General features: G+C 47.4%; 2 protein-coding genes across 2 annotated transcripts in view; one reads left to right on the top strand and one right to left on the bottom strand.

Annotated features, from left to right (window-relative positions):
• The window catches only part of GRAMD1A (GRAM domain containing 1A), a 54400-nt gene extending 36828 nt beyond the window's left edge, over positions 1-17572 (bottom strand). The window contains exons 1-2 of the mRNA XM_044256301.1: positions 17404-17572; positions 5679-5749 (exon numbers count right to left, since the gene is read on the bottom strand). Of these exons, the coding sequence (XP_044112236.1) occupies positions 5679-5749; positions 17404-17432 (100 nt within the window). The 5' untranslated portion in view covers positions 17433-17572. The remainder of the gene's footprint in view (positions 1-5678; positions 5750-17403) is intronic.
• Positions 17573-18277: 705 nt separating this feature from the next.
• On the top strand, positions 18278-25634 carry LOC122911535 (zinc finger protein 792-like). Its single transcript, XM_044256298.1, has 4 exons — positions 18278-18564; positions 21033-21159; positions 21625-21747; positions 22383-25634. Exons 1-4 carry the CDS (start codon positions 18472-18474, stop codon positions 23972-23974), a joined length of 1935 nt encoding a protein of 644 aa, XP_044112233.1. The 5' UTR covers positions 18278-18471; the 3' UTR covers positions 23975-25634.
• Positions 25635-27673: the final 2039 nt, after the last annotated feature.

The raw sequence follows: 27673 nt of genomic DNA, 5'->3' as shown, positions 1-27673 counted from the left end.
CTAAAAAAAAAAAAAAGTTCTTCCTCATGGGGCTGAGCTCCTCTGTCCTCCGGGTACTTTCTTTCTTGAACTCCCCCTCCCTGGTTCTACCATTCCCAGGGAGGGGGGTGGGGGGACTTCTACCCCCAGCAGGGGTGCCTGGTGTTAGTGCCAGGGTCACTAGCCTTGTGCATGGTGCTTCCTTGGCAGACACTCTGCAGGGGAGAATCAACATGTCTCCTGCTTTCAAGGTGACAGCCAGGAGGCAGCGTCATGACCAGGGATCACAGACCAAGAGGTACCGCCACCAAGCAAGAGGCGGGGAACTAGATTTTCTGTCTGAGGGTGTTTGAACCCCGTCTTAGAAGCACTTTGAAGATGTGAGAACACTTTTTCAGTGTTTCACATTGGCCCTGACTCCACCACAACCCCAGAGGTCCCAGAGGTCTGGTTTTGCATCCCAGGAGAGCCCCGAGGATGGGGCTTTGCGTCCTTCTCCAGTGTCCATACCCAGGCGGTATGCCCGCTTCCAGCACAGCTCTGTTCGCATGCCAGGCTCTCTACAGTCGGGAATGAGCTAGGCTTGCAGAGAATCTCGTCCTCGGGTGCATATGAAAAACCCCAGTGGAGCCTTTAACACTCTGGCCTCCGGGTCGTTCAAATCAGACTTCCTGGGAGGTCCGGAGCTCTTGCATCGGGAGTGTTTACCCCCTCCACCCCGCTTCCCACCCCCAGTGATTCTAACGTGCCTGGAGTGAGAACCACCAAAAGGCAGCACCCATCAAACTTTCATGCGTACACGAATTGCCTGAGGGTTTTGCAAAACGCAGATTTTTGATTCAGCAGCTCTGGATTGGAGGCCTGAGATTCCCCTTTTCCAAACAAGCTCCCAAGAGACATGTGGATACTGGTACTCAGACCAGGGTGGCCTAGGGCAGCGGGAACTCAGGCGGCAGGGCTCATGGTTCTTGCGCCCTCTGCTGGTCAAAACCTCCCTAGCAGCACCCTGCCGACGAGAACGGATGTCCGGAGTCTCCCGCTATAGATTCCATTACCAGAGTATTCCCAGATCCTTCCCCAGAGCCCGGCCACTGACGTCTTCATTTCAGCGTTGCAATAACCTGCGTGCAAACCTGCCTGGACTCCTGACCTACAAAACTGTGAAGTAATAAGTGGGTGTTATTTAAGCTGTTAAATTTGTGGTAATTTGTGATGCAGCAATAGAAAAGTAATATAGGGAGTTTTATAGGCTTTACGATAATAGGCCGAGGGAGACTCTCAAGCCCACAGGCATTGAGCCGTGGCCCTGCACGATATCTATGATGGATCTCTTCCCAGCCTCCCACTCGATGCGAGAAGCGGGAGAAAGGATTGTATTTTTTTTTTTAATTTTATTAATTTGAGAGAGAAAAGGGGAGGGGCAGAGGGAGAAACCAAGCGGACTCTGCACTCAGCATGGAGCCCAACAGGGGCCTGATATGGGGTGTCGGCGGGGTGGGGGGGTGGGGGGTTGAGGGGGCGGGGGCTCCATCCCATGATCCTAGGATGAGACCTGAGCCAAAACCAAGAGTGGAAGCCTCAGCTGACGGCACGCCCCAGGTGCCCGCTTGCATTTCTTATTTATCAGCATGACACCTGCTTTCTTATTTCCCATGACAACACACTTCTGTTCACATCATGAGGTCTGTTGTCACTGAAGGCTCAGGAACGGAGTGGGGCCCACTTTGCTCTCGGTGGCAGATTTTATCTTCCAATGACAAAGCCCATCCTACCTGCCCTTCTTACGGTCTGACATTCTTACGATGGAGAGACTCCTCCATCAAGATGTGGCATCTACGGTCCCTCCCCCTGAGTTCAGCAGGCCCAAGACTATGGTGGGGATGGCCCTCGGAGTCTTTTGAGGCTAAGTCACGAAAGACAACACACCCTGCCTCAGTTTCTTCCGGGACCTCATCCCCAGAGCCCAGACACCACGCTATGAGGAAGCTCTCTAGCAGCCACGTAGAAGGGCCGCCTGTAGGTGTCCTGGTCACAGCGCCCCCTCTGGGAGGCAGCGTCAGTTGCAGACATGTGAGCCAGATCCTGGAGAAGTTTCTAGCTCCCTGTCCTCAGGCTGGCAGCCCCCCACCCCCTTGCTGATGTTGAGTGCAGCAGACATGACCCGCCCCCGAACACCCCGCCCCCGGCCCCAGCCCTGTCCAAACCGCAGATCTATAAGCAATACAGATGATCTAAGTCACTAAACTTCGGCTTATTGTTATGGGGCCATCGGTAACTGGTACTCTGTTTCAGACTTTCCCCTGGGGACAATACTCTGAATGTGACCAGGCAGCGTGGGGTGGTGGTGAGTTTCAATTAATTACAGGCGAGTTACCCATTTTTCATTATTTACTATTTTTCCAGGGCCGTCTCATTAAGTTCAATGCTTAGAAACTATCAGGAACGTGGCCTTAATGTATTTTAGAAAGACTGACATTTTTATAACATTTCTCCTTTGCCATTTAATTCATTGAAACATTTGATTCCTTCAATAGTTCTCAAGAATAGGGATTTTCCTACAGATTCTTCCTCCCTTGTGGAAGGCCAGCTACTAAGAGGCCCTGCCATGCCCTCCCCCAGCACCTGTCCTTGGACTTGCTGTAATTTCCATCCCTGGTGGACCTGAACTTGGGACTGGCTTCTCCTGAATAGAACACGGCAAAGGTGATGGGCTGTTCCTCCCATGATCAGACTTCAGATATTGCGACTTCTGTCTTGCTAGCTGACTCTCTCAAGTGCTTCTTGGCTTAAATGCTTTGATGACATGGCTGCCATGTTGGAGAGAAGGACCCAAAGACAGCCTCCAGCCAACAGCCAGTGAAAAACTGAACCTCTCCGTCCCATAGCCCGCGAGAAAGGAGTGAGCTAGAAAGTGGCTCCTTCATGGCTGAGCCAGGAGAGGCAACATCAGCCCTGCCTGACACTTCCATTGCAGCCGCAGGAGAGACCCGGAGCACGGCACCCAGCTAAGCAGTGCAGGGATTCCTGACCTCGGAAACTGGGGGTAATACAGGTGTGTTGTTTTTAAGCCACTAAGTCTCTGGGTAATTTGTTACGCAGCAGTAGCTAACACACCACATCTGCTCTCGTTGCCTGCATGTCATTGCTTGATCAGAATCCCCAGTCACTCTCAGCCTAAACACGTACCCACACTGACCACACACAGCAGAGTTCTTGCCAAGCACGAAGACCTGCATCTAAGTGAAGGGAGTACTCAGTTCCACTCGGGCCACGTGGCTTCTTTCCTATGTGTCTCTATCCGTGTTGGCCGAACCTGTCTCAGAGGACTCTCTTCACCGCCCCTGTAAGTCTTCTCCCCTGGAGCCTGGGCTGGATTCTGGTAAAGCCTCAGACTCACACTTCCTCCCTGAATACTGCAAATTCATGCTCTCCCCCACGGGGCCAGGCAGAGCTCAGACCTTGCAGAAGGTGTGGCTTCCTGAGGATGTCCTGGCTCTTCCGGTGGCAGGAAGAATCATTTCCTCTGAGCCAAGGGCTCTCTTTCCTTTGAGTTCTGGCTTTTCTTCTCTGACAGAGCTGGACTGGGACCCTTGGATCAGAAGCCACTTAGTGCTCCTTGGCATGGGCATCTGAGAAGTCTTGCCAATCAGAGAAGTTGATTGATTGGATTAACGAGAGGACAGCAGCAGCAGGAGCAGGGGCGGAGTTTGGGCTGAGTTTGGTGGGAGAAGAACATTTTAAGGCAGCTGGGGTATCTCTGGAGTATCTCTGACCCCCCCATTCCCACATACACCCACTTACATATCATGTGAGAACAGAAATTGTTTTCCCCCAATAAGGTTGCCTTCACACCCCTGACCTTTCCTCTTGTCTTCACACATTATGTTTTAAATTTGCATTCTGTAAACCGGGACTACACACCACAAACCCAGAAAAACAGACCTGTTTTGGTTCTCTAACGCTAGATTTTCCCCCCAGGACTTCTGGGATCACATCTGCAGTTTTCCAAGTCAGACAAGAAAGATGTTTTCTAGATCCTAGAGCCATGGAATCCTTTAGTGACCTCCCCACATTATGAGAAAGGACTCAGCAAGGCTGGTTAGGGAACCACCCCAGAGAAGGCAGACAGTGCGATCACGGTCAATGGGCTTCTTGCCCCGGGGAGAGACTATAGACAGTCTCCTTCTTGGAGAAATGTCCATGCACCTTGCTATGTGGGGACAGGCTCTGAGTGAGTTTTCCTGTGAGAAAGAAGAGAAATGGAAGGCGCACCCTTGTGTGAGTGCCTTCTTTTGAGTGTGGGTCTGACTTCCTGTCTTGCTTCTAACCAATGGAATATGGCAAATGCGAAGGGATGTCACATCCATGATGAGGTTACAAAAGACCGTGACTTCTGTCTTACTAGAAGCCTCTTTCAATTCCTTCTGTCTTCCTAGTAGCCTCTTTCAATTCCTTGCACACCTTGATGATGTGAGCCGCCATATTGGGATTATATAGTATGGGGGCCAGTAAAGCAGCATGGGCAACAGAAAATAATGGTTTGGGGAGAGGATCTATTGGCAGAACTTTGTGTTAATTTGTGCATCCATTCCACAAATATTCACTTGAGTATCTCCAAGGCATCAGGCACGGTCTTAGAAAGTGGTGCTCCAAAGGAGGATAGGGCGTAGAGAGCCATTGTCTCAAATCAGGCTCCAACAGGAACAATGCAGAGGCCTAAACATAAGGCATGGGAATCCATGAAATACATAAGTTAGCATGCCATAGTATTTGTAAAGATCAATGTCAGCTTTGGAGTGGTCTTTCTTTGTATGATGTCAGAAATGTAAAGCCATAAATAAAACACAAAAAGCCAGAAATAATTGCTCTTCATATAACAACGGGTTAATTTGCCACCTATGTAAAGAACTCCTGAAAATCAATAAGAAAAAATAATAGTTTAAAAATCGGCCAAAATGATATCCTAGAAAAGGTCAATCTAAGGTCTCTAAGACTTAAAAAACCCACTCAAGCTCATTCACCTTGAGAGAAATGCCCATGGCCTTCTACATACGTGCACTATTTTCCACAACACCTTCTGGGTCAGAGAGGCCAGGACACTGCAGCCTCACCACCTGCACACCCAATGCCAGATCACAATTTTGCTTTTGGCTCCTCCCAATATCACTTTTAGCCTCATGACCTGTTTATTTACTGTGTCATCGTGTATTTATTCATTCGGAAGACTTTTTACGGCCGTAGTGTGTCTTGGCATTAAGTAAGAACTGGGGTTGTGTCAGTAAGTAAGATATGTTCCTTGTGCTGAGTGAACTAACGAAATATTTCTTCCTGTAGATAGATCTCACTGAGCAACCATCATGACTAAACCTTTTATATCTAAGTAGAGGTTTTTGCAAATGCTGTAAATTACCTCCCACCCTTCCCCTATGTTGTAGCTAGCAATCTGAAGGACAGAGAAATTGGGTGACCAGGCCATTTCACAGTTTTTCAGCCTTAGGAGACTCAAAACTCCTTATTCTTCACCGTTTGCCACACTGGATTAAACCTTGACTCACTCTGGACGACCTATGCACCCCAGGGCTGGACCCAGGCCTGGACGGAAGCCATCCCACACAGGGAACCCAAACCCGGGCAGCCAAGGGGAATTATTCCCTAGTGTTTTCCTTTTACCCACTTTCCACTCAGCCTGCTGTCCGTACCTGCTCCTGTTGTATGCACCACTTCCTCGGGGTCTGCTCCGGGTTGACACCATTTAAGGACTCTGCTGCTCCTGTCAATAAATTCGAGCAGTATTTTTTATTTGATGGATCCTTCAGCATCAATGTTTTAATTTGAGAATCACCTAAGAAATGATAACAACTAATGGCATTTCTCTAGTGCTTTAGAATTTACAAAGTGGTCTCACATACAGGATCCTAGGCAACCCACATCCGAGACACGAGGAGCCTAAAGCCTAGAGGGAAAATGCATGGCTTAAGGGAAAGTTAAACCCGGAATTAGAATCCAAATCTTCAGACTTTTCTGTGACAAAACTTCCATGTTTCCGCGGAAGACGTTCTATAAGAGAGAGAAGGTTTGGGAATGATGGCAGGGGATCGGCAAGGTGTGTGACAAGAAGCATGAGGAATTCTGTAGAATAAGGGGAATCTTATAAGCTAGTAGACATTTTGTAGGAGAATGAATGAAAAACTAAATATGGAGGGAGGAAAAAGGGAGACGTGTCTGTAAAATGATGGGAGGGAGCGATAAGATCGTAAAAGAGAGAATGAGGACACAGATCTCAGACACTCATCTACACTGACCAGGAATGGAAACCAGGATCTCTCTCTTGCTGTGTCTGGAAGAGTGTGTAATGTTTGGAAGCAGGTAAGCTAGACCCCGGATGAATGCTGCCTTATCAACAACATGCCATCAGGATACTCTCTTTTTAAAAAATATTTTATTTATTTATTTATTTGAGAGTGAGAAAGAAAGCATGTGAGTGGGGGGAGGGGGCAGAGGGAGAGAGAGAGAAAATCCGCAAGCAGACTCCCTGCTGAGTGTGAAGCCCAAGGAGGGGCTTGATCCCAGTACCCTGAGATCATGAAGTCAAGAGTCGGACACTTAACCAGCTGAATCCCCCAGCACCCTAAGGTCCGGTTCTTATAAGCAATCCCTTATCTCAGTCTCTTCAGAGAAGTTCTGCTTCCCTCGCTGAATTCAGACAGAGAGACAGCAACAGTATGATGAGTGGTTCTGGAACAGAAACTGAAGGATGGGAATTTGGACCGGGTACTCTGATTTGATTTGATTTAACCCTGTTCACGCCCGTTTCTGATGGTAGAGGAGACGGCAGTTGTCCGTGGTGGGCAGTGGCACACCAGTGACTAAAGTTATTGCCTGTTGAAATGTAATGCCTGATGTGAAGCGCTGATTGCCAAGGTCTCCATTTCAATAGACATCCGTTCCAGATAAACATATCGCCAGCTGTAGGACGCAGCTACTAGTAAAATAACCAGATAAGGAACTAGGCACCCCCACACCCATAAAGTTCTCCTTTCAGAAGACACTGGGTGATGGCGAAAACTGGCATTTCTTGGGGCACCTGGGTGGCTCAGCCTGTTGTGTGTCTGACTCTTGGTTTTGGCTCAAGTCATGATCTCAGTGTCGTGAGATGGAGGCCCATGTTGGGCACCCTGCTCAGCACAGAGTCTGCTTTAAGATTCTCTCCCGCTGTCCCTCCCCCTGTGTATGCCCACGCGTGCGCTCTCTCTCTCAAATAAATAAATACATCTTAAAAAAAAACTGATGCTCCTTGCACGACCCTGCCTCAGTCTCCCATGCCCTCATTCCCACTCTAATGCTTCAAATGAGCCAATATAGAGTGACCTCGTGAAACCTAATAAAGACCCTAGTAAGACCATAATAAAGGCAGAGCCCCAGGTCTATATTTTCTCTTTCTCTCTGTCTGTGACCTCACTCTGCGGGCCCCGGCATGCCAAGACTTGTGAGTAATTAGTCTTGTTTTTCAAAATTCCCTGACGGTTTTCCACTAAGTGCATCCTTCAATCAAAGTAAGAGCAACAAGATCCAATCCAGCCACAATACGGGCCCTGCTGGGGTGAAATGTCTGGGCCTCCTACAAATAATACAGGCCTGGCAAGGGCCTCAGGTGTTCCTCACTGAGAATCTTACCTTTGGACAGGCTGGGACCAACACAACACTGTAATCAAGATACCTGTGCTGAAGCATCTCTGGAGTAAGGCTCTAGATGACCAACCACATCATTATCTGCGATAACTGTGATATCTGTGGCCACAGCTCATTTTAGCAAAAATTTAAAAAGGAGTATAATGAGGTCTCTTGGTTGCTTCAAAGTACAGAAAGAAGATGAGCTCAGGGCTTCAAATTCTCAGCTCAAGGTCAAGGTAAGGGATAGACAGCTTTTATGGCCGTCCTAAAAGAAACCCTTATTTCCCCTCCACCACCAAGTTGAGATTTCTGAAACCTGACCCCAAAGTCTAATCCTATAGATGGCTGGATTATAATATAGATTGTGTATTTTGAAAGGAACAGCATCAGAAACACTCCTGGCATAAAACGGACAGCTTGATTACTAGTAACTCGGTGGCTTTATATCCATTTTCTTCTGAAAGTTTACAGCAGCTAAGCCAGGAATCAAACCCATGCCTGAGCAGACTCGCAGATGTGAAAATCACTGTCCTTCATCTCCTGAGATGGCATAAAACAAATTTCCTTAAAGACATACAAAAGTATACTAGTAACTTAAAAACATAAATGACAACATTAATCTTGGAACTATAATTTGCAAAGACAGGCTGAAAAAGAGGGAGGACACCTAAAAAGAGATATAAACCCCCGAAGAACTCTTAGAAGTAAACTGAGAGGCACTGTTTCCACACCACAGACAATAAGGGATCAGACCCAAGCCCCTCGACAACAAAGTCTCATCAAAAGTGCTAGGGAATTCTCTTTGGATGACTTGCAAGGGGATTTCTAAATTCAGTGGAAAGAATTGAGAAGGAAATAGTACTACTTTGAAAACAATCAGTAATAAAGAGGCACTAGAAGACATCACCAGACATTTCTCCAAAGAAGACAAACAGATTCCCAATAGACACATGAAACGATGTTCAACATCACATCGTCAGGGAAATACAAATCAACAGTACAAGGAGAGATCACCTCATACCTGTCAGAATGGTTAAAATCAGGAACACAAGAAACAACAGGTGTTGGCAAGGAAGTGGCAAAAAAGGTGCCCTCTTACACTGCTGGTGGGAATGCAAACTGGTACAGTCACTTTGGGGAAAAAAGTATGGAGGGTCCTCAAAAAGTTAAAAATAGAATTAACTATATGATCCAGGAATCCCACTACTGGTTATTTAGCCATAGGACACAAAAATACTAATTTGAAAGGATACATGCACTCCTCTGTTTACAGTAGCATTATTTACAAGAGCCAAATTTTGGAAGCAGTCCAAGTGTCCATCAACAGATAATAGATAAAGAAGGTGTGGTACACACACACACACACACACACAACGGGATAGTATTCAGCCATAAAAAGAATGAAACTTTGGGGCACCTGGGTGACTCGATCGATTAAGCTTCCAACTCTTGGTTTAAGCTCAAGGGTCCCGGTACCGAGCTCAGGGTTAGGCCCACATTCAGTGTGGCGTCTGCTTGAGATTCTCTCTCTCTCTCTCTGCCCCTCCCACTCATTCTCTCTCCCTCTCTTTCTCTCTCTAAAGTAAATAAATAAAATCTTTAAAAGAAAGAATGAAATCTTACCACTTGCAACTTCATGGATGGAAATTGTGCTTAGTAAAATAAGTTAGGCTTATTGTATTGTGCTTAGTAAAATAAGTTAGGCAGAGAGAGACAAATACCATGTGATTTCACTCATATGTGGAATTTAAGAAACAAAACAAGGGAACAAAGAAAATAAAGAGACAAACCAAGAAACAGACTCTTTACTAGAGAGAACAAACTGATGGTTCCTAGAGGGAAGATGGGTGGGCAGCATATGCCATTACAGATTTCCAGAACCCAATGAATATGAGACTTAGCCCAACACAAAATCATCCCAGGGAAGAGAATTCATCCCAGAAAGCAGAACTTGGGATTCTCACAAGGGCCTGCACTTTAGTTAAGACTAGGAAAATTAATATCTGCATAGACACAGACAGTAGATCGCTTTTGAGCTGTGAAAACTGAATAAAAGGAAATGTCACTTAACATGGAATTGGGAGGCCAGAAGGGGGAGCTCTCATACTGTATCACTCCTCACAACCCCTTGCAGAGCCAACAGAAAGAGACCTACTTTGCATTTTCCAACAGGAGGAAGCCTCCTTTACTATCACAGGATGGGGAAGGAAGATTTCCTCCTTGCCCAGCAACAGCCCAGCCAATGAGAGACTGTCACAACTCAACTAATGAAAAGTGAATAGACCTTGGACTCTCCGTTGACTCCAATGGACTTTTGTTTACAACAGCCTCTCCCAACTCCCCCCTTTTCTCCATAAAAGAGCATGCTTCTCCTTTGTTCTTTGGACCTGCCTATGGTTTTCCTGTAGTTTGCCAGTCTGGAGTTGTAATTCTCTGCAATTCCCAAATAAACCCATTTTGTTGGTAAAATTACTGACAGTTTTATTTTTAAGGTTAACCCAAGCCAGAGCTTCTAGTAAGTATTAAGTGTCGGACTCCAAGCTACTGAACCCAGTAGAACAAAGAAGGTCCTCCACATATTGAGTAGCACAGAATTATAAGAGAAGCCCAGAGTCTTCAGATTTACACAGAATATTCAGGCAAAACTGTTGGGAGGCCACAATAAGGCTTGAGACGAGGACCAAACCAGGCCCTGACTTGTGTCTCCATTTAAGTCCAAATACCTTAATAAAGGGCTACAGACAGGAAAGGTTGAGTAGCACTGAAAAAGGGTCTGTGCTATGCGTCATGCGCTCCCCTACGTGACTTCCCACACGTTCCCTAAACAGAAGGGAACAACGTGGTCAGGGTCATAAATTCTTAGTTGGTCCTTGTTGTTCCTGTACTTCCCATAATCCACTCTCTGGTTGATTGTAACTTCTTGTATCAATAGTAGCTAATGGCATTAGCCATGATTACCTGGCATCACGAGATTTGTATGTAGTAGGAACTTTCTGACTAGATAATGATGTATTACTCCTTCTATTATGGACTGCCTTATAAATGCTTTTAAGATGTGGAATAAAATCAGCACTGTTAGATATCCTCCTCAGTGCTCCTCCTGCCCCCATCTCTTTGTCTCTTAATTTCTTTTCACTATCCTCTTACCCTCACATTCCTGGTTGATTTGTGGCACCCATCGCGACACAAAACAAGTGGGGACTTTGGGAAAACCCTGGAGCACAACAGTCCAGGTACACAATTGATTTTCACATAGAAGGGCGGAAAGACCTTGGGAGTTACATACAGGGGGTCTGCTGAAGAAAGCAGAGTGTAAATCAACCATGATGAAAGAAGTGGTGTCAGAGGGTATAAAAGCAACAATACTGCTGGGAGTTGGGAAAAACAATACACATTTTACAATTTTATTTATGGTTCATAATTCTTGTACAAAATGGCAACCCTTTCCATGAGACAGGTAGGGAGGGTCAGAATTGACCACTTGAGACATCTTAGTGCCCCTGGGATGGTCAGAATTGAGCCAGAATTGTAGGACACAGAGTCAGTGTCTGTTGAGAACTGGAGAACTGCATGGTGGTCTTGCAGAGCTCAGAAATGGACCCATACAAATGGAGTAAACTTATCTTTGACAATGAGCAAAAACAGTTTGATGGAGAGAGGGTAATCTTTACAACAAATGGTTCTGGAACAACTGGACATCCCCATACCAAAATAAATAAGTAAATAAATAAATAATGAATCGAGAATCGAGACACAGACCTTTCATCTCCACAAAAATTAACTCGAAATTGTTCACAGTCCTAAATTTAAAGCACAAAACTGCGCAAAAAAAAAAAAATCTGAATGACCTTGTGTTGGGCTGTGACTTTTTATATACAGTACCAAAGGACGAGCCATAAAAGAAAGAAATTGATGAATTGGGCTTCCTTCAAATTAAAAACTTCTGGGTGCCTGGGTGGCTCAGTAGGTTAAGCCGCTGCTTTCGGCTCAGGTCATGATCTCAGGGTCCTGGGATCGAGTCCCACATCTGGCTCTCTGCTCAGCAGGGAGCCTGTTTCCCTCTCTCTCTCTGCCTGCCCCTCTGTCTACTTGTGATCTCTCTCTGTCAAATAAATAAATGAAATCTTAAAAAAAATACTTAAAAAAAACTTCTGCTCTGTGAAAGGAACTATCAGTAGAATAAGAAGACAACCTTCAAATGGGGAGGGCATTTTTTACAAAATGTGTATCTGATAAAGGACAGTGACTAAAATGAGAAGGACTTCTAACTCGACAAAGAAAGTAAACCACCCAATAAAAACAGGGCAAAAGGAACAGATACCTCCCCCAAAGACACAGAGGGCGAGTAAGCATATGAAAAGATGCTCAGCACCACATATCGTTAGGGAAATGCAAATTAACACCACAGTGTCATACCGCTACACACCTCTCAGAATGCTACAATCCAAAACACTGACAACACCAAATGCTGGTGAGGATATGGAGCAACAGGAACTCTCATTCATCGCTGGTGGGAAAGCAAAATGGTACATTGGTTTTGGAGACAATTTGGCAATCTCTTGCAAAACTCAACAGACTCTTAACACAATTCAGAAGTTGCACTCCATGGTATTTCGCCTCGAAAGAAGTGAAAACGTCTGTCCATACACACAAACTTGCATATGGATGTTCATAGCAGCTTTATTCATAATCGCCAGAAACTGGAAGTAACCAAGATGTCCTTTAGTAGGTGAATGGAAATGTAAACCATGGTCTATTCAGACAATGGAATATTACGCAGTGCTAAAAAGAAATGAGCTACCAAGCTATGAAAGACTTAGAAACTTAAGTGCATACCACTAAGTGAAAGAAGCCAATATGAAGAGGCTAAATAGTGTATCATTCCAAAGAGATGCCATTCTGGAAAAGGAAAAATCATGGAGGCATTAAAAAAGGCCAGTAGTTCTGAGGAGACCCTGGGGGCAGAAGGGGTGGATGGGTGAGTAGATGGAACATAGGGGATTTGTTTACGGCAATGAAAGTACTTTGTATGCAAGTATAATGGTGACTACAAGATGTAGAGGTCACTTTTAGGCAAAGAGGTTTGACCAATGGAATGTAAAAAGGGCCCACAGGGACCCCCAGATGAATCCAGACAAGGCCCATAGGGTGACCCACCTCAAAATCTCCACAGGCCCTAAATAACCACTGGACTACTTACAACCAAGCACAGTTACCAAGAATGGAGAATTCCATCCATCCATACCTCTTCATCTCCCTCCTTTAAAAACAGTCCCCACCCACTGCCTCCTTGCCCATGGCCTCTCCTCTGCTGTCCTGCCCCTTCTCCACTGCGGTGTATCAATACATGGCAATCTCCTTTGTTCTCTTCAGATGAACTCTTTCAAGCCATGCCACCGGCTTCCATCCAATTGTTGCTCCACATCTGGGGGCCTCATCAGATCTGGAGAGACACCCCATTTAGACACCACATGTGATAAATATTTGTCAAATCCCATAGAAAGTGAGGCACGTAGGTGAGGTCTGAGGACCCAGAGGGGGACCTACAGGACCAGCCAAGAGCATCCTTGGCTTTGTGCAGGAAGGAGATCAAACATGAGCCCTCAGGATGTAAGAGCAGGGTTTATTGAAGGTGTAGAGAGTAGGTGCAGAGAGAACATCTGGAAGACTCAAAAGGAAAGGAGAAAGAGTCATCTTTGTTTGGGGTCTGGACTTTCTATTGGCGATGGTGATCTGGTACACATGTCCTCTTAGGCATCCAGGACCTGGTCTAACAAGGGTGAGTGCTCAGGTGTTCTCTCTAAGTCCCCTATACCCTGGAGCCAGGGGTCTTGGCCTCAAGGCGTCTGGAGTCAGTGGCTTGGAAAACATACAGGACAACCTCACCTGATCAAGCCTTTAGATGTTAGCTATTCTGCTAGAAGATTCCAGAGAAATCATGAACTCCTTGACCTTCACAAGGATGACATACATCAAGGCCTGTGTAAGGTGGGGGTGTAGGTCCTAGGAGGAACAGAGACAGGAAAAGGACAAAAAAACAGTTTTGTTTTGTTTTGTTTGTTTTTTAAGTAGGATTCCTTCAGTTTCCCTTTCTCAAAAGCATAACACAGGGAACTCTAATGTAAACTATGGATTCATTTTGTTTAATACTGATGTGTCAATGTTAGTTCATGGATTGTAACAAATGCACAACCATTCCCAGATGCCGGAGAAGGGAGGACTTGTGTGCATTGGGGTGGGGGGAGAGGTTTATGGGGACACTGTGTGTTCAGCTCAATTTTGCTGTGCATAAAACTGCTCTGAATATAATACCTATTATTTAAAAAATGTAATCCTTTACCTTACGCCTCCCAGATTGGCTGAAATGAAAGAAACAGGAAATAACAAGTGTTGGCAAGGATGTGGAGATAAAGGAACCCTTGTACACTGCTGGTGGGAATTTAAATTGGTGCAGCGACTATGGAAAATGGTATGGAGGTTTCTCAAAAAATTAGTAGTAGAAATACCGTATGATGCAATAATTCCACATCTGGGCATGTATTTATCCAAAGACAGCCAAAACACGAATTCAAAAAGATACATGCACTTCTACATGCTCCTACATAGGGGAGAAACCTAGGAGTTCATCAATAGATGAATGGATAAGGAAGATGTGGGTGGAATATGATACAGCCAGTAAAAAAAAAAATGAGCTCGTGAGATATGTGACAACATGGATGGACCTAGAGGGTAGTATGTGAAGTGAAATAAGTCAGATTGAGAAAGACAAAAGCATTTCATTTCACTCATATGTAGAATGTAAAAAAAATATAATTCCAAATGAATAAACAAATAAAAAGCAGAATCAGACTTATAAGCATAAAAATGAATTATGATTAATCCTTCAGGGCATTGGGACATTAAAAATCTCTGACTGCTAATCTGAATGTTTTTTTTCACATTACATTAATTGAATGTAATAGTTGATGTGGTTGGGTTTTGTGGTTTTCTTTGACTCACTTGGTCTTTACCTAGTCCTTTAAAAATTCTTTCTACTCATTTATAATCCATAATTTTTTTCTAGTTTGGAAAGCATATGCTTTGATTTTACTTCTTTTAAGCTAAAAATTATAAAACTTATCTTAACATGCTGGTGCACAGAGTTATAAATACATTTACCTTCCACCTGGGCTATATAGGGAACTTGGAATATTCATCCCTTTGTCCCATTTTGAGTACTATGATTTATTTTTAAAGATTTTATTTACCCATTTGAGACAGAGAGAGAGGGGGAGGGTCTGAGCTAGAGGAAGAAGCAGGCTCTCTGCCGAGCAGGAAATCTGATATGGGGCTCAATCCCAGGGCCCTGAGATCATGACCTGAGCTGAAGGCAGACGCTTAACCGACTGAGCCACCCAGGTGCCCCACGTACTATGATTTTTAGGATATGGATGGTAATGCCTTTGTTCTAACTCCACAGGAGATAATATTCACATTTGATACAGAGAATACACTATTAGAGGAAGCCACAGACACATACCTTTCTCAGAACCTCACCACATGTCCCTGAACCACAGGTTATACGGAGAGTGAGAGGTGACAAGTAACCTATTTTGCTATAGTCTCCTGGGATTAGGTTAGGTTAGGAGCATAAGTACTAAGACTGAGATTGAGGCAGTGACTGGATAGGGTTTTGGGGCTGTCACATAAAATAGAGGCAAGGAGTGTTGAATGAACAAGAGGAATAAAAAATGCATATTTGGATACCAAATTGATGGACTTTCTTGAAACTCATGATATGCTCATCCATCTCTCTTTTTTAAAAGGATTTATTTATTCATTTGAAAGAGAGAGAGAAAGAGTGAGAGTCGGGGAAGGGCAGAGGGAAAGGTAGAATCTCCAGCAGACTCCTGGCTGAGGGCAAGCCGGACACAGGGCTCAACCTCACAGCCCTTGAGACCATGACCTGAGCCGAAATCAAGAGTGAGATGCTTAACTGACTGAGCCACCTGGGTGCCCTCAGCAATCTCTTTTCCTCCTTCGGTAAACCCTGCTTCCCTTCCCTTTCATTTGGACCACGTAAATGAGTTTGGGGCAATGAAAAAGGGACAGAAGGGACTGTGAGATTATGTCCTCATTATGTCTTCATGTCGTGCCTTGTTCTGGTACGGCCTCCTTGGGCCTTGGTTTCCAGTTCTCCAGGAATCAGTGATCTCTGGTGGGCTACATGTTTGAGTGGTGGACTGATGGAGCCTTGATGAGGACAAGGCCTGGTATCCTCCAGCTGATGGACCTCAAGGATATCTCATGATCAGATATTTGAACCTGGATTTGGCTCTTCTGAAGGCCACAGGATAGTCAGGAGAGGGGCAAGTGTTGGTTCCTGTGACAAAGATATTCTCCTTGACCAACCTCTACTTAGGCTCTTCTGAATTCTCTTCTCAATGAGGCCCTGACGTTCAGACTTCCATGTTACTGTCTGCGTTGTAGCAAGAATCCCAAAGTCAGTTTGACCAGAACTACCCTCTGTATCTGATCACTGGTGATATCTGATCAGGTCCCTCGTTCCCCAACACCCCCTACCTGACAGCTGATAATCCCAGTGGGCCTTCAGCAAGAATCCTGTTAGGTTTAGCCAGAACCTCTCTTACCCTTCTATGTCTTCTCTTAGTAACTTCCCGTCCCCGAGCCCCCACCTGTTCCTTGACTATAAATTCCCACTTTTCTTTGTTCTACCTGGATCTGAATCCCCCTCTCTCCCTATAAGCTCCTATGGCAGTGGTCCCTATACCTGGCACAATAGGGCCTGAGAATTGAGTCTGCCTTATCATTCCTCAGCAAGTGTCTTGAATAATTTTTTCTTCAATGCCTACAAATTAGACACGAGTGACGACATGACACCCTGTGTAATGAACTTGACACCATGTCATTTCCATGATGTCCACTCAAGCCTGAGGTGGAACATCTAATCCTGATGTTCTCCAACATTGAATCATGTGGCCTGTAAGAAGCCGTCCCTTACACAATAGGCCTACCTCTTGTTTATGAAACTCTCCTGTGTGATGTTTTTCTTTCTGATGTATTTTTAAATAATAAAATAGCCAAATGGTAAAAAGGGTGCTTTCATGTAAACATTATCACCATCACCCATGCCGTTTTTTGCTGAATTAGGGAGTCATTATTTTGACAAATATCCCAGTTATCCTGTAGAGAGCTGTCTCTGATTTGCCAGAATACAAGGACAAGTCAGGCTAGGTGGAGACATCCAATCCGTAAAGCGCACAGACTATTCCTGTAACCACCAAAGAATGTAAACCTCGCCTTTTGGGCGCCAAACTTGGGCACCAATTCTGACCAGAGTGATATAGGTTTGTTCAAACAGCTACTACAAGGTAAACTGTAATTTAATTACCCACCTGCATGTGACCTAACGTGACTATGCAACTCTCTCTGTTACAATCGCATTGGCCAGGCTCAACCACATGGCCTTTGCTCTATAAAAGCTAGTCTGTGAGGCTGCGGGTGGTCTCCCTCTCCACAAGAGACTCCCCGCTGGTAGGTTTCATCTTCAGTGCTGGCGCCAAATAAAGCTTAGTTGACCTTCGCTTTGTATCTGTCTTGCTGATACAAAGAGTTATAAATACCTTTACCTTCCTCTTGGGCAATACAGGGAACTTGGAATAGTCATCACTTTGTCCCATTCTGAGTACAAAATTTTGATCACGGACCATTCTGATCACCATCCCGGAACCCATCAAAAGGTGCAGCACTCACCTGCACCCACGCAGAAACTGGTCTCCCATCAGAGTCTCCTAAGAGCGACTGGGACTTGGCTCCAGACAGAACAGTCTGGGGATGGCCAGTGAAGAGGATAAAGCTGCGGAACCCCCCCATATTGGAGAACCAGCAGGACCCAGGGACAAGCAGGAAACGGGCGCACGCACCGCCCCTCCGCGGTGTCTGCTTCCACCTAACACCGCCCCCGCCCGGGCGCAGCTTCCCAAGCACCGCCCAACTCCCAAAGTCCCCAACACATCCACCCCCGCACTACCAGCCGGCTCAGCGCAGTCCGCACCCGCCCCACAACGTCGCGCCCCCCCGCCCCCCACATCCCGCACCACAACCCAGCCCTGCCCCCTTGCGCACCCCTCCCAGGTCCGCGTTCCCGGGACCACCTCCTATCAACCCGCCCGCGCCCCCACCCAGGACCCTCCCCAGGCGCATCGGTACCCAGCGCCGCCGTCCCAGCACCACCTCCTAGAACTGTACCCCCAGACCACCATCCAGCACGGCCCTCTCGGACCGCGCTCCCAGCACAACTACTTAGCCCCGATGCACCCCAGAACTAAGCTAAGCACCTCCCCCACCACCGAGCCACCACCCGGCATCGCCCTCCCAGCACCGCCTCCCAGGACCGCCCCTAGTCCCCCCACTCAGCACCGCTCCCCAGTACCCCAACCTTGTACCGCCCACCAGCGCGGCAGTGGGCGGGACGGGAAACGCCGTCGGAGGAGACTGAACCCGGAGTCGCCTGGCGCCGGGCCAATAACAGGCCGGGAGCGCGGCGCCGCTTGGGGCCGGAACTTCCTGCGTTCCTGGCCAGCCATTCCCGGCCCGGGCCGGGGGTCGCGCTCCCGCGTCACCCGGCCTCTCTTGAACTAGGGGGCAGAGATCGGGAGGCTGAGCCCCTGCTCCGCCGGGCACCCCAGAGACGCGGGTCCGCAGGTCCGCCCGCGCCTCGCGTCGCACGCCGGCATCAGCTGAAAGTCCCAGGGCCCGCCGTGCCCCGGGGCAGGCGAAGCTGACCGGTCTCCGCCGACTCTGCTGCGAGCCCCGGCACGGATGGCGGCACTGGGGTCTGACCCGTCTCCGGCGGCTCCGCTGCGAGCCTGGGCAGCGATGGTGGTGGCGGCGGCGCTCAGGGCCCCGGCACAGGTGAGTGCACAGGTAGTCGCCGCGACCCCCACGCCCTTGTGCCTGGCGCCGGGACTGCGGAGGTGGCCTTGTCTGTATCTATCCTCTCTCATTTCTCCTCGGCTTTTGAGCCGGGGGGAGCTGGAGGGGAGCTACGCGCAGCCTGGGGTGCTGGATCCAGGCCGGAAGTGGTACCTCCAGAGCGCTTCGCATTTCCGAAATCTAGTGGCAGGAGGCGAGGAGAGGTGTCCTAGACACAGGCACCGGAGTGCGCATATGCTTGGCGGAGAGATTGAGCTGAGTGTTTGGAGAGCAGGTGGGAGACGGTGAGGCACGGAATGGCGGGCTGAGAGCTGTTCTGAGGGTGTTGGGAGCCATAGACGGTTTCGAGTAGAAGAGGGAGGCGATCTGACTTGGGTCTTGACGGGCTCCCTGTGGACGAAGAGTGGAAAACGGACTAGGGGATAGGATGGAGACAGGGAGGGCAAGGAGCGCGTTATTGGAGTAGCTCAGTTGAGTAGTGCAGGTGGCTGGAGGCAGAAGTGATTGGATTGTGGATCCCTCTTTGAAGTCAGGCCGACCAGATTTTCCGAGGTGGAAAGTGAAAAAGAGAAGGGATGGTTTTTGGCTGCAGCAGCTGGAAGGATGGATGCGCCATCAACTGAGATGGGGACGTTGGTTCTAGAAGGAATTTTCAGTATAAGAACAGAAGTGAGGTTTTGGCCCTGCTGAGCTCTGATGTCCCAGAGACCCCTGAGTGGAGTCGAGTGGGCAGCTAGACACCGGATCTGGTGTGTGAGGGTGGTATAGGTCACGTCAGGAGAGGCCTAGTACACAAAGGGACAAAGGCCAGACCATATATAAAAATAGAATTCTTACCCACAACCTGCAGGGACCTGCCCAGGAAACCAACCTCTTTATCAACAACAAAGAACCCAGGACTCTAGCCCGCTTAAATTAGACTCACAGGAAGCCGGATTGCTATCTCTAGTGACAATCCAGAAACAGTACCTTCTGTAACAATCCACCCCACACGACTAGGGCTGGATTAATAACTGCCAGCTTCTCTAATTTTTGTTACTACTTCCAGTCTGGGACCAAGGAGAGAAAACCAAACACGCATGCCTAACCAGTCACTTAGGATACCCCGCATCTAGTTAGCCTGCCTACAGCCTCTCCTGGCCAGCAGGCCCCCAGTCAGGGAACATCTGAAGCCTTCCCTTTCCCACTAAAAGCTGTCCCACTCCTTTGCCTGCCTTTGAGTTTGCCAAAACATGAGCGGCCGGGACTCTCTCCCTTCCTATCGCAAGCTCAGTATCAATAGCTTTTGCTCTTCTTACTTGGTTAGTCTTTCCACGTTAAAATATCTAAAATGTGGTATCTGGTACTTGGACAAGAGTGTGGTTGTGTGTCCAGTTCTAGAGGGTGAACCTTCAGGTCATGGTGGCAGTGGTGTTAGAGGGAAAGAGGAAGGCAGGGCCTCTGATCGGAGAACCGGGTCTCTCGCTGGGACATTGTGGTTGGTTTGTTGGGCATCATCGAGACAGACATGGAGGAGTAGTTGTCCGGGTGAGGGGGGCAGGCAAAGGGGTCTAGCAGGTGGTGTAGATATGGGAGGGATGGGGAAGGCTTAGTACTAACGAAGGTAGTATTACAGCGAGCCCTAAGCGGGTGCTTGTTCACCACTTTGCATTCTCAGCAGGCCCTGTGGTGCCCCTTGATGGGGCCTGGGGGTTTTCATTTGGGTTGGGAGATTAACTCAGTGGCAAATGGGGTCAGCTGGGAGTGGGTGACCCTGAGGGTGGGGATCGGAGAACCCATCTGCAGCATAGAAGAGGAAGAGGCCCGAGGGTATCTGATGTCTGTGTGGCTCTGCGTGGCTCAGGCTGAAGCTAGGAAAATGCTGGGCAGGGACCACTTCAAATCATGGGTAGGTGTTGCTCTTGGCAGTGGAAGCCATCCAAGGGTCTGGATGGGATCATGGTTGTGTTTGCTAAGAACGTTCTGGTTGTCGTGTGCAGAGTGATGACATGTGACGGTCTGTAGCGATGCTGTGATGTGAGCTGGGATGGGGAGAGGGTACAGTGACAATGGGGATGCAATGGTGAGGTCCAGATCTGAGGAAGGTGCAGTCCAAGAAGTGATACGCATATAAGGAGTGAGTGTGAGCTGTTGGCCCGAGGGCCTTAGTACTGGCCGCTAAGGGAGGAGATTGAGTCCAAGTATGTATATGGGAAGCATGATGTTGGTGACGTGGGAGGGGCCCACAGAGGAGGGCGTTGGGCCCTGGTGTCTCTCTGCCCCCTGCCCATTGATGCTATGGACTGACACAGAGGTCAGATGAGGCATAGAACAGAGCAAACAGTGGTGGAGCCAGGGCCTGGGATCTCCTCTGAGTTGGGAAGCTGGGGAGGAAGGGGAGCAGGGGACGGACAGGAGTGGCTGAGGAGAGAAGCTGATCCTGGAATGAACTGTCCCCATTATGGCAGGGCTGTGTGACCTTTGAGGACGTGACCATTGACTTCTCCCAGGAGGAGTGGGGGCTCCTTGATGAGGCTCAGAGGCTTCTGTACTGCGATGTGATGCTGGAGAACTTTGCCCTTATAGCCTCGCTGGGTAAGGCCTTCACCCCCACTGGGTGTCCTGAGCTCGTTTCCACCTGTCCCCTTTTCTTTCATTTGGCCATCCGTATTGGCACCGCTTCTTTCCCCACTCTCCCAAGATATGCGCTGCACGTTCTGGGCCCAGGCCGAGCGCAGTGTCCCAGCTCCTCCCGGAGCTGCGCCAGTACCTGCTGCCGCAAAGCATTGTGGGGTGGGGCCGGGAATGAGGAGTCCCGGCCCTCAGGAGTGGACCCCAGCGGGCTCGGCCACTCCCTGCCTGGGTGATCACGTCCTTTAGTTTCCTGGGGCCTGACCGCCACTACACTGATGCGGTTCCCGCTTGCCATGACCACTGGGATGTTCTTGCCGTACCTCTTGTGTGTTCCTGTTGTACTCTTTAACTTTCTTTCCTGTGGTCTGTCATCAGGTGGGTCACCTGGCCAGGTGCTGGCCACTTACCTTCCCTGTCTTTCTTCAGGTCTGACGTCTTTCAGGTCTCACATAGTTGCCCAGCTGCAGATGGGGGCAGAGCCGTGGGTGCCTGACAGGGTGGACATGACGTCAGTCATGGCAAGAGGGGCGTACAGTGGACTTGTCTCTGGTGAGTGGGGGATGGGGGGGCAGGTGATGTCACTGCTTTCTTCAAATCCTACCTGCAGTGTTTCCTCAGGCTCATCATGGTTTTGGTGCCGAGCCATTGTCCACATCTCTCTTCTGCCTTTCCTTTCCTGCTCTTGACGCACAGCCCACTTGTTTCTCCTCTGATTTGCGTCCCCTGGCTCAATCTTTACACAGCTCCCTCTGAGACTGTCTCCAGTGTGGACCTACACTTACTATGTCATGATAGGTGCGTATTCCCTTTCATAGTTTCTAAACATGAGCTGCTCAGTTGTAGTCAGACTTTACTGGGCCTGGACCCACCATTCTGCAGGGGACTTGTGTGCTGGCAGCCGCCAAGGCCCTGCCACAAAGCCTTTAGAGAAGAGGGAGTTGGAGACCCCACCTTCCAGCCCAAGACTGAGCCCCATCCTTGTGTCCTTAGGCCTGGCAAGGCCTCCCCTGGTTTGTGACCCTGCCAGGCACGGTACTGTGGCAGACCGTTCCTTACCCCGACGTCAGGCTCCTCCTCCTGCCAGCAGTCCCAAGGACTCATGGCAGAGTCAGGCATGATTTGTCATGGGCTGCTTCCTTCCCTCAGGGATCCTGGGAGCTTCACCAGCATTTCTCTGCTTTCAGGTTTTGGCTGTGGAGCAGAGGGTGAGTGTACTGTGTCTGCAGAAGGAGTGTCACAGGACAGGAAGCTCAAGGAGGCTCTGTGCAACCAGAAAAACTACTCCTGTGATGCATGTGGCCTGCCCATGAAAGACGTTTTGCACCTGACCGAACACCAGGCAACACTTGCCAGGCAGAAACCAGATGCGTGTGAGGCTACTGGGAGAGGGTCGGAGTCCAGTACAAACCTTCAGCAGCAGCAGAACATAGACAAGCCTGGCAGAAGGGATGAGGACAGGGCCTCCCTTGTGAAGACCTGCAGAGATGACACATCAAAGGATCCTCTCACAGTCAGGGGGGATGGGAAGGACTTCGCGGGCGGTAAGGCCACATCCAGCTTTCTCCAGCGCCAGGTCGTTCACAGAGTGGAGGAGCCTCCCAAGAGCACTGGCCCTCAAAGTCATAACAAGTGCGGTGAATTTTGGAACGCTTTCCCTGACAAGCCCGCACCTGTTCGGCACCAGAGAACCCACACTGGGGAAAGGCCTTTTGAGTGCAACAAATGTGGGATATTCTTTAGCCACGCCTCTGGCCTCTCTCAGCACCAGAGAGATCACAACAGAGGAAAGCCTTATGAGTGCTCCGAATGTGGGAAGTTCTTCAGTCAACACTGTAGTCTCGTGAGACATCAGAGAGTTCACACTGGGCAAAGCCCTTATGTGTGCAGTGAATGTGGAAAATTCTTTAGCCGAAGCTCCAACCTCATTCAGCATAAGAGGGTACACACTGGAGAGAAGCCTTATGAGTGCAGTGAGTGTGGGAAGTCCTTCAGCCAGCGCTCCAATCTCATTCATCATAAGCGGGTCCATACGGGCAAAAGCGCTCATGAGTGCAGAGAGTGTGGGAAGTCTTTCAACTGCAACTCCAGCCTCATTAAGCACTGGAGGGTTCACACTGGAGAAAGACCTTATAAGTGCAATGAATGTGGGAAATTCTTCAGCCACATCGCCAGTCTTATCCAACATCGTATCATCCACACTGGTGAACGGCCTTACAGGTGCAGAGAATGTGGGAAAGCCTTCAGCCGGAGCTCTGACCTCATGAAGCATCAGAGAGTCCACACTGGGGAGCGGCCTTATGAGTGCAGCGAATGTGGGAAATTGTTTAGCCAGAGCTCCAGCCTCCATAGCCATCGGAGACTTCACACTGGGGAACGGCCTTATCAGTGCCCCGAATGTGGGAAATTCTTTAACCAAAGCTCCAGCCTCAATAACCATCGGAGGCTTCACACCAGTGAGCGGCCTTATGAGTGCCTCGAGTGTGGGAAAACCTTCAGGCAGAGGTCTAATCTGAGGCAACACCAGAAGGTTCACAAACCAGACAGGCCATATAAGTGCGGTGAATGTGGAAAAGCCTTCAGCCAGAGGCCTACCCTTGTCCGGCACCAGAAAATTCACACGAGAGGAAGGAGTGCAGAGAGTGTGCACCCTCCTCCAGCACAACGATGTGCACAGGTGGTAAGCTCTGAGAACAGTCTTTATGAGGGGGCCATCAGCCAGAGGGTGAACCTTGTTCATCCCAATGTCCACAATGGGCAGAGTCCCTATGAATGCTAGTTCTGCTGGAAGCTTTCTGGAACAAAGTAGCATTTTTCTCACCATGGACTCTACCAGAGCTTTGCCACTGTGAGTGTTTGAGGTAGAAGCCATAGAGCTGTGGCAGGTCTCCAAGAATATGTGTCAGCCAATCCCTATGTTCGGACCTCTTCCTTTTCTGAGAGGGAATCCTGAGTAGCCTGAGGCCAAGGAAGATGTCATTCCTTTCCTCTGTGACCAGCGTAGCTATGGACATGACCCATTTTTGACTGTGAAGACCTGAGCTGGGTTCTGCTGGCAGCTTGCAGAGAAGGTTTCCCTTCTTTCAAAGACATGGCTGATCTCATATGATGCTCATGATGGATTTATCCAGACTCCACATTACCCATCCCAACAAGCACCTACTTTACATTGCCTTAATGATCAAGCCACCTATAATCAGATGTGTTTTGATCACTGTGAAGTGGGTTGAGAACACAGTTAAGGTCTACCAAATGAAAAGGGTTTCTAAATGTATTGCCTTGGAGAAAGAGCAGGATGGTGGAGAATAGCTCTCGGTCCAGATTTGGCCTCCATTGTGTTGCTACTCAAGGTCTCCTGGGAAAGATGGTAGGACTTGGTGGGCCAAATGTTGGGATCTGAGTGGCATGAATTTTTGTGAGCCAGAGATGACCCTGAGGACGGGGCAGTTGTGACAACCTCCTCTGCATCTGGGAGCGGCATGAATAGGACCCCATGTTTCCACAGGATGCCTCATGTTCCCTAGCACTGTTAAGTAGACACTGATTACCTGACACTTGCCCAGGAGCCATTTGTCTGGAATTTTAGCCTCTGGTAGACAGGTGTCCTAACTGTCGGATTTACTGGCCCAGTGAGACCATAATTTGTATGGAAACACTGGACGTGAGAGTAGAATAGGTGAGTCTGTAGCAAGCTAGATGGAATGTACCTGTTCTAAAAGTACATCCATAAATGTTCCTTTGAATATGACTGTGCAGGATTCAGGCTTTGCAGAAATTCTCAGGACCTCCAGACCTCTGTTCTATGACTTAGGTCACTGACAGAGCAAATATCTAAAGATTTTGTTGGTAATAAGGCACCCTGCAGTTTTTGTGCCACAGCTGTTGCTGTTTTGGCGGGAGAATGGGCTGGGAGAAGGCAGATCCTATACTCCAGGGGTGTAGCATTTGTCACATAGCCATTTTTGCTGCCAAGGCATGAGAGAGAGAGTCAATGTAGGATTGCCAAATCCTCTAATTTCTGACATGAACGAGAGATCAGATTTTTATGTGCAACAATTTCTTTAAATCTTTGTTGAGATACAGTCGTCATGCAGCAGTCATCCGTATTTGATCTGCATTGTTTAAGAAGTTTTTCAGTATGTATACACTCAGGGAACCGACACAGAACCGGGACAACGTACCTATCCATCACCCACAAAGCTACCTCATGCCCTTTACTATCCCTCCTTGCCTTCCCAGTAAACCATTGATTTCCTTATTTTTCGTCTGTTTTCTTTCACAACATAATTATATGGAGAATTATCCATGCTGTATGTATGAACAGGTCATTCTTTTTGCTGTTGCATAGTGCTCTCGAGTGAATCCACCATTTTTTATGCTTTATTTTTTAAATTAAAAAATTTCTAGTAAGGGACGCCTGGGTGGCGCAGTTGGTTAAACGACTGCCTCCGGCTCAGGGCGTGATCCTGGAGTCCCGGGATCGAGTCCCACATCAGGCTCCCAGCTCCATGGGGAGTCTGCTTCGCTCTCTGACCTTCTCCTCGCTCATTCTCTCTCTCACTGTCTCTCTCTCTCAAATAAATAAAATTAAAAAATCTTTAAAAAAAAAAATTTCTAGTAAAATACACATAACATAAAATTTACCATCCAGACCATCTCTAAGTGCATAGTTCAGGAGTATTGAGTACATTCATACTGTATAGCCATCACCACCATTCACATCCTGAGCTCTTTTCCTCTTGCAAAACCAAAAGTCTATAGCCATTAAACAATAACTCCAGTCTCTCTCCACCGCCAAGCCCCTGGAAACTGCCGTCCTACTTTCTGTCTCTCTGAACTTGGCTACTTCAGGTAACTCCTATGAAGAGTCATCTAGTGTTTGTCTTTTTGTGGCTGGTTTATTTCACTTAGCATAATGTCCTCAAGGTTCATCCGTGTTTTATGCCATTGTCAGAATTTCTTTTTAAGGCTGAATAATATGCCATTGTATTTCTGTGCCATATTTTGCTTATTCCCTCATCTGTCGATGGTTATTTGGTTTACTTCTACCTTTTAGCTGTTGTGAACCAGGCAGCTGTGAACACGGGTGTACAAATATCTCTTTGAGATCTTGCTTTCTATTGTTGTTTTATTTAAGATTGTATTTATTTGACAGAGAGCAAGCAGGAGACAGAGAGCAGGAGTAGGGTGAGGGGCAAAGGAAGAACCCGACTACCTGCTGAGCAGGGAGTCCAGTGTGGGTCTCCGTCCTGGGATTCTGGGATCATGACCTGAGCTGAAGGCAGACAGTTAACCAACTAAGCCACCCAGGCACCCCCTCTTTTTCTTTATAGATATATCTGGAAGTGGAATTACTAGCTCATATGGTAATTATATTTTTAATTTTTTGAAGAACCTCCATACTGTTTCCCACAGTTGCTCTATCATTTTATATTCCTACCAATGGTATACATGGGTTCTGATTTTTCCACATCCTCAGCAATGCTTGTTTTATTTTTTAAAAAAATCGTTTTAAATGCTTGAATAGTATCTGGCCTGATAGATATAGTTCCTTCTGTCCTAGCTTATTGAGTGTTTTTATCATGAAAGGATGTTGGATTTTTCAAATGCTTTCTTTGCATCAGTTGATAGGGTCCTGGGGTTTTTCCTTCCATTAATGTGTTTTACACCGATTTTCATATGTTGAAACTTCCTTGCATTCCAAGAATAAACATGGTATATAATCCTTTCAGTATGCTGCTAAATTCTGTTTACTAGTATTTTGTTTGCTAGTATTTTGTTAAAGATATTTGTACCACTGTTCATAAGTAATATTGGTCTGTACTTTCCTTGTGTATCATTTTCCGGCTTTGGTATCAGGACAAATGAATTAGGAATTATTCTCTCCTCTTCCAAGATTTTGGAAAATCCTAACAAACATTAGGGCTATTTCTTTAATGTGTATTATTCCCCAATAAAGTCACTGGGTCCAGAGCTTTGTTGTGGGAGGTTTTTGGTTTTTATTCATTATACTTACTAATTATAAGTTTATTCAGATATTCTCTTCATGGTTCAGTATTGATAGGATTTGTGTTTCTAAGGATTGTCTATTTCATCTAGGTTCCATTGTGTGTGTGTGTATATGATTGTTCGTAGTACTCTCATAATCCTTTTTATTTCTGTAGAACTGGTAGTAATGTCTCCACTTACATTTCTGATTCTAGTAATTTGAGTCTTCTCTCTTCTTTTAGTCACTCTAGCTAAAGATTGATCGATTTTGTTAGTCTTTATGAAGAGCCATCTTTTGGATTTGTTTGTTTTTCTCTATTGTTTTTCTATTCTCTATTTTTTTAAAAGATTTTATTTATTTATTTGACAGACAGATCACAAGTAGGCAGAGAGGCAGGCAGAGAGAGAGAGGAGGGAGCAGGCTCCCTGCTCAGCAGAGACCCAATGCGGGGCTCGATCCCAGGACCCTGGGATCATGACCTGAGCTGAA

This window comes from Neovison vison, chromosome 7 (genome assembly GCF_020171115.1).
Source record: "Neovison vison isolate M4711 chromosome 7, ASM_NN_V1, whole genome shotgun sequence".
NCBI lineage: Eukaryota > Metazoa > Chordata > Mammalia > Carnivora > Mustelidae > Neogale > Neogale vison.
This window is presented reverse-complemented; position numbering and strand designations above follow the sequence as displayed.

What these genes read in the sequence shown, in the direction of transcription:
- LOC122911535 (XM_044256298.1), top strand. Translation starts at nt 18,472, where the DNA reads ATGGCGGCACTGGGGTCTGACCCGTCTCCGGCGGCTCCGCTGCGAGCC. An exon ending in CGCTCAGGGCCCCGGCACAG is followed by an intron (nt 18,565 to 21,032) that starts GTGAGTGCACAG and finishes CCATTATGGCAG; the next exon opens with GGCTGTGTGACCTTTGAGGA. An exon ending in GTACAGTGGACTTGTCTCTG is followed by an intron (nt 21,748 to 22,382) that starts GTGAGTGGGGGA and finishes CTCTGCTTTCAG; the next exon opens with GTTTTGGCTGTGGAGCAGAG.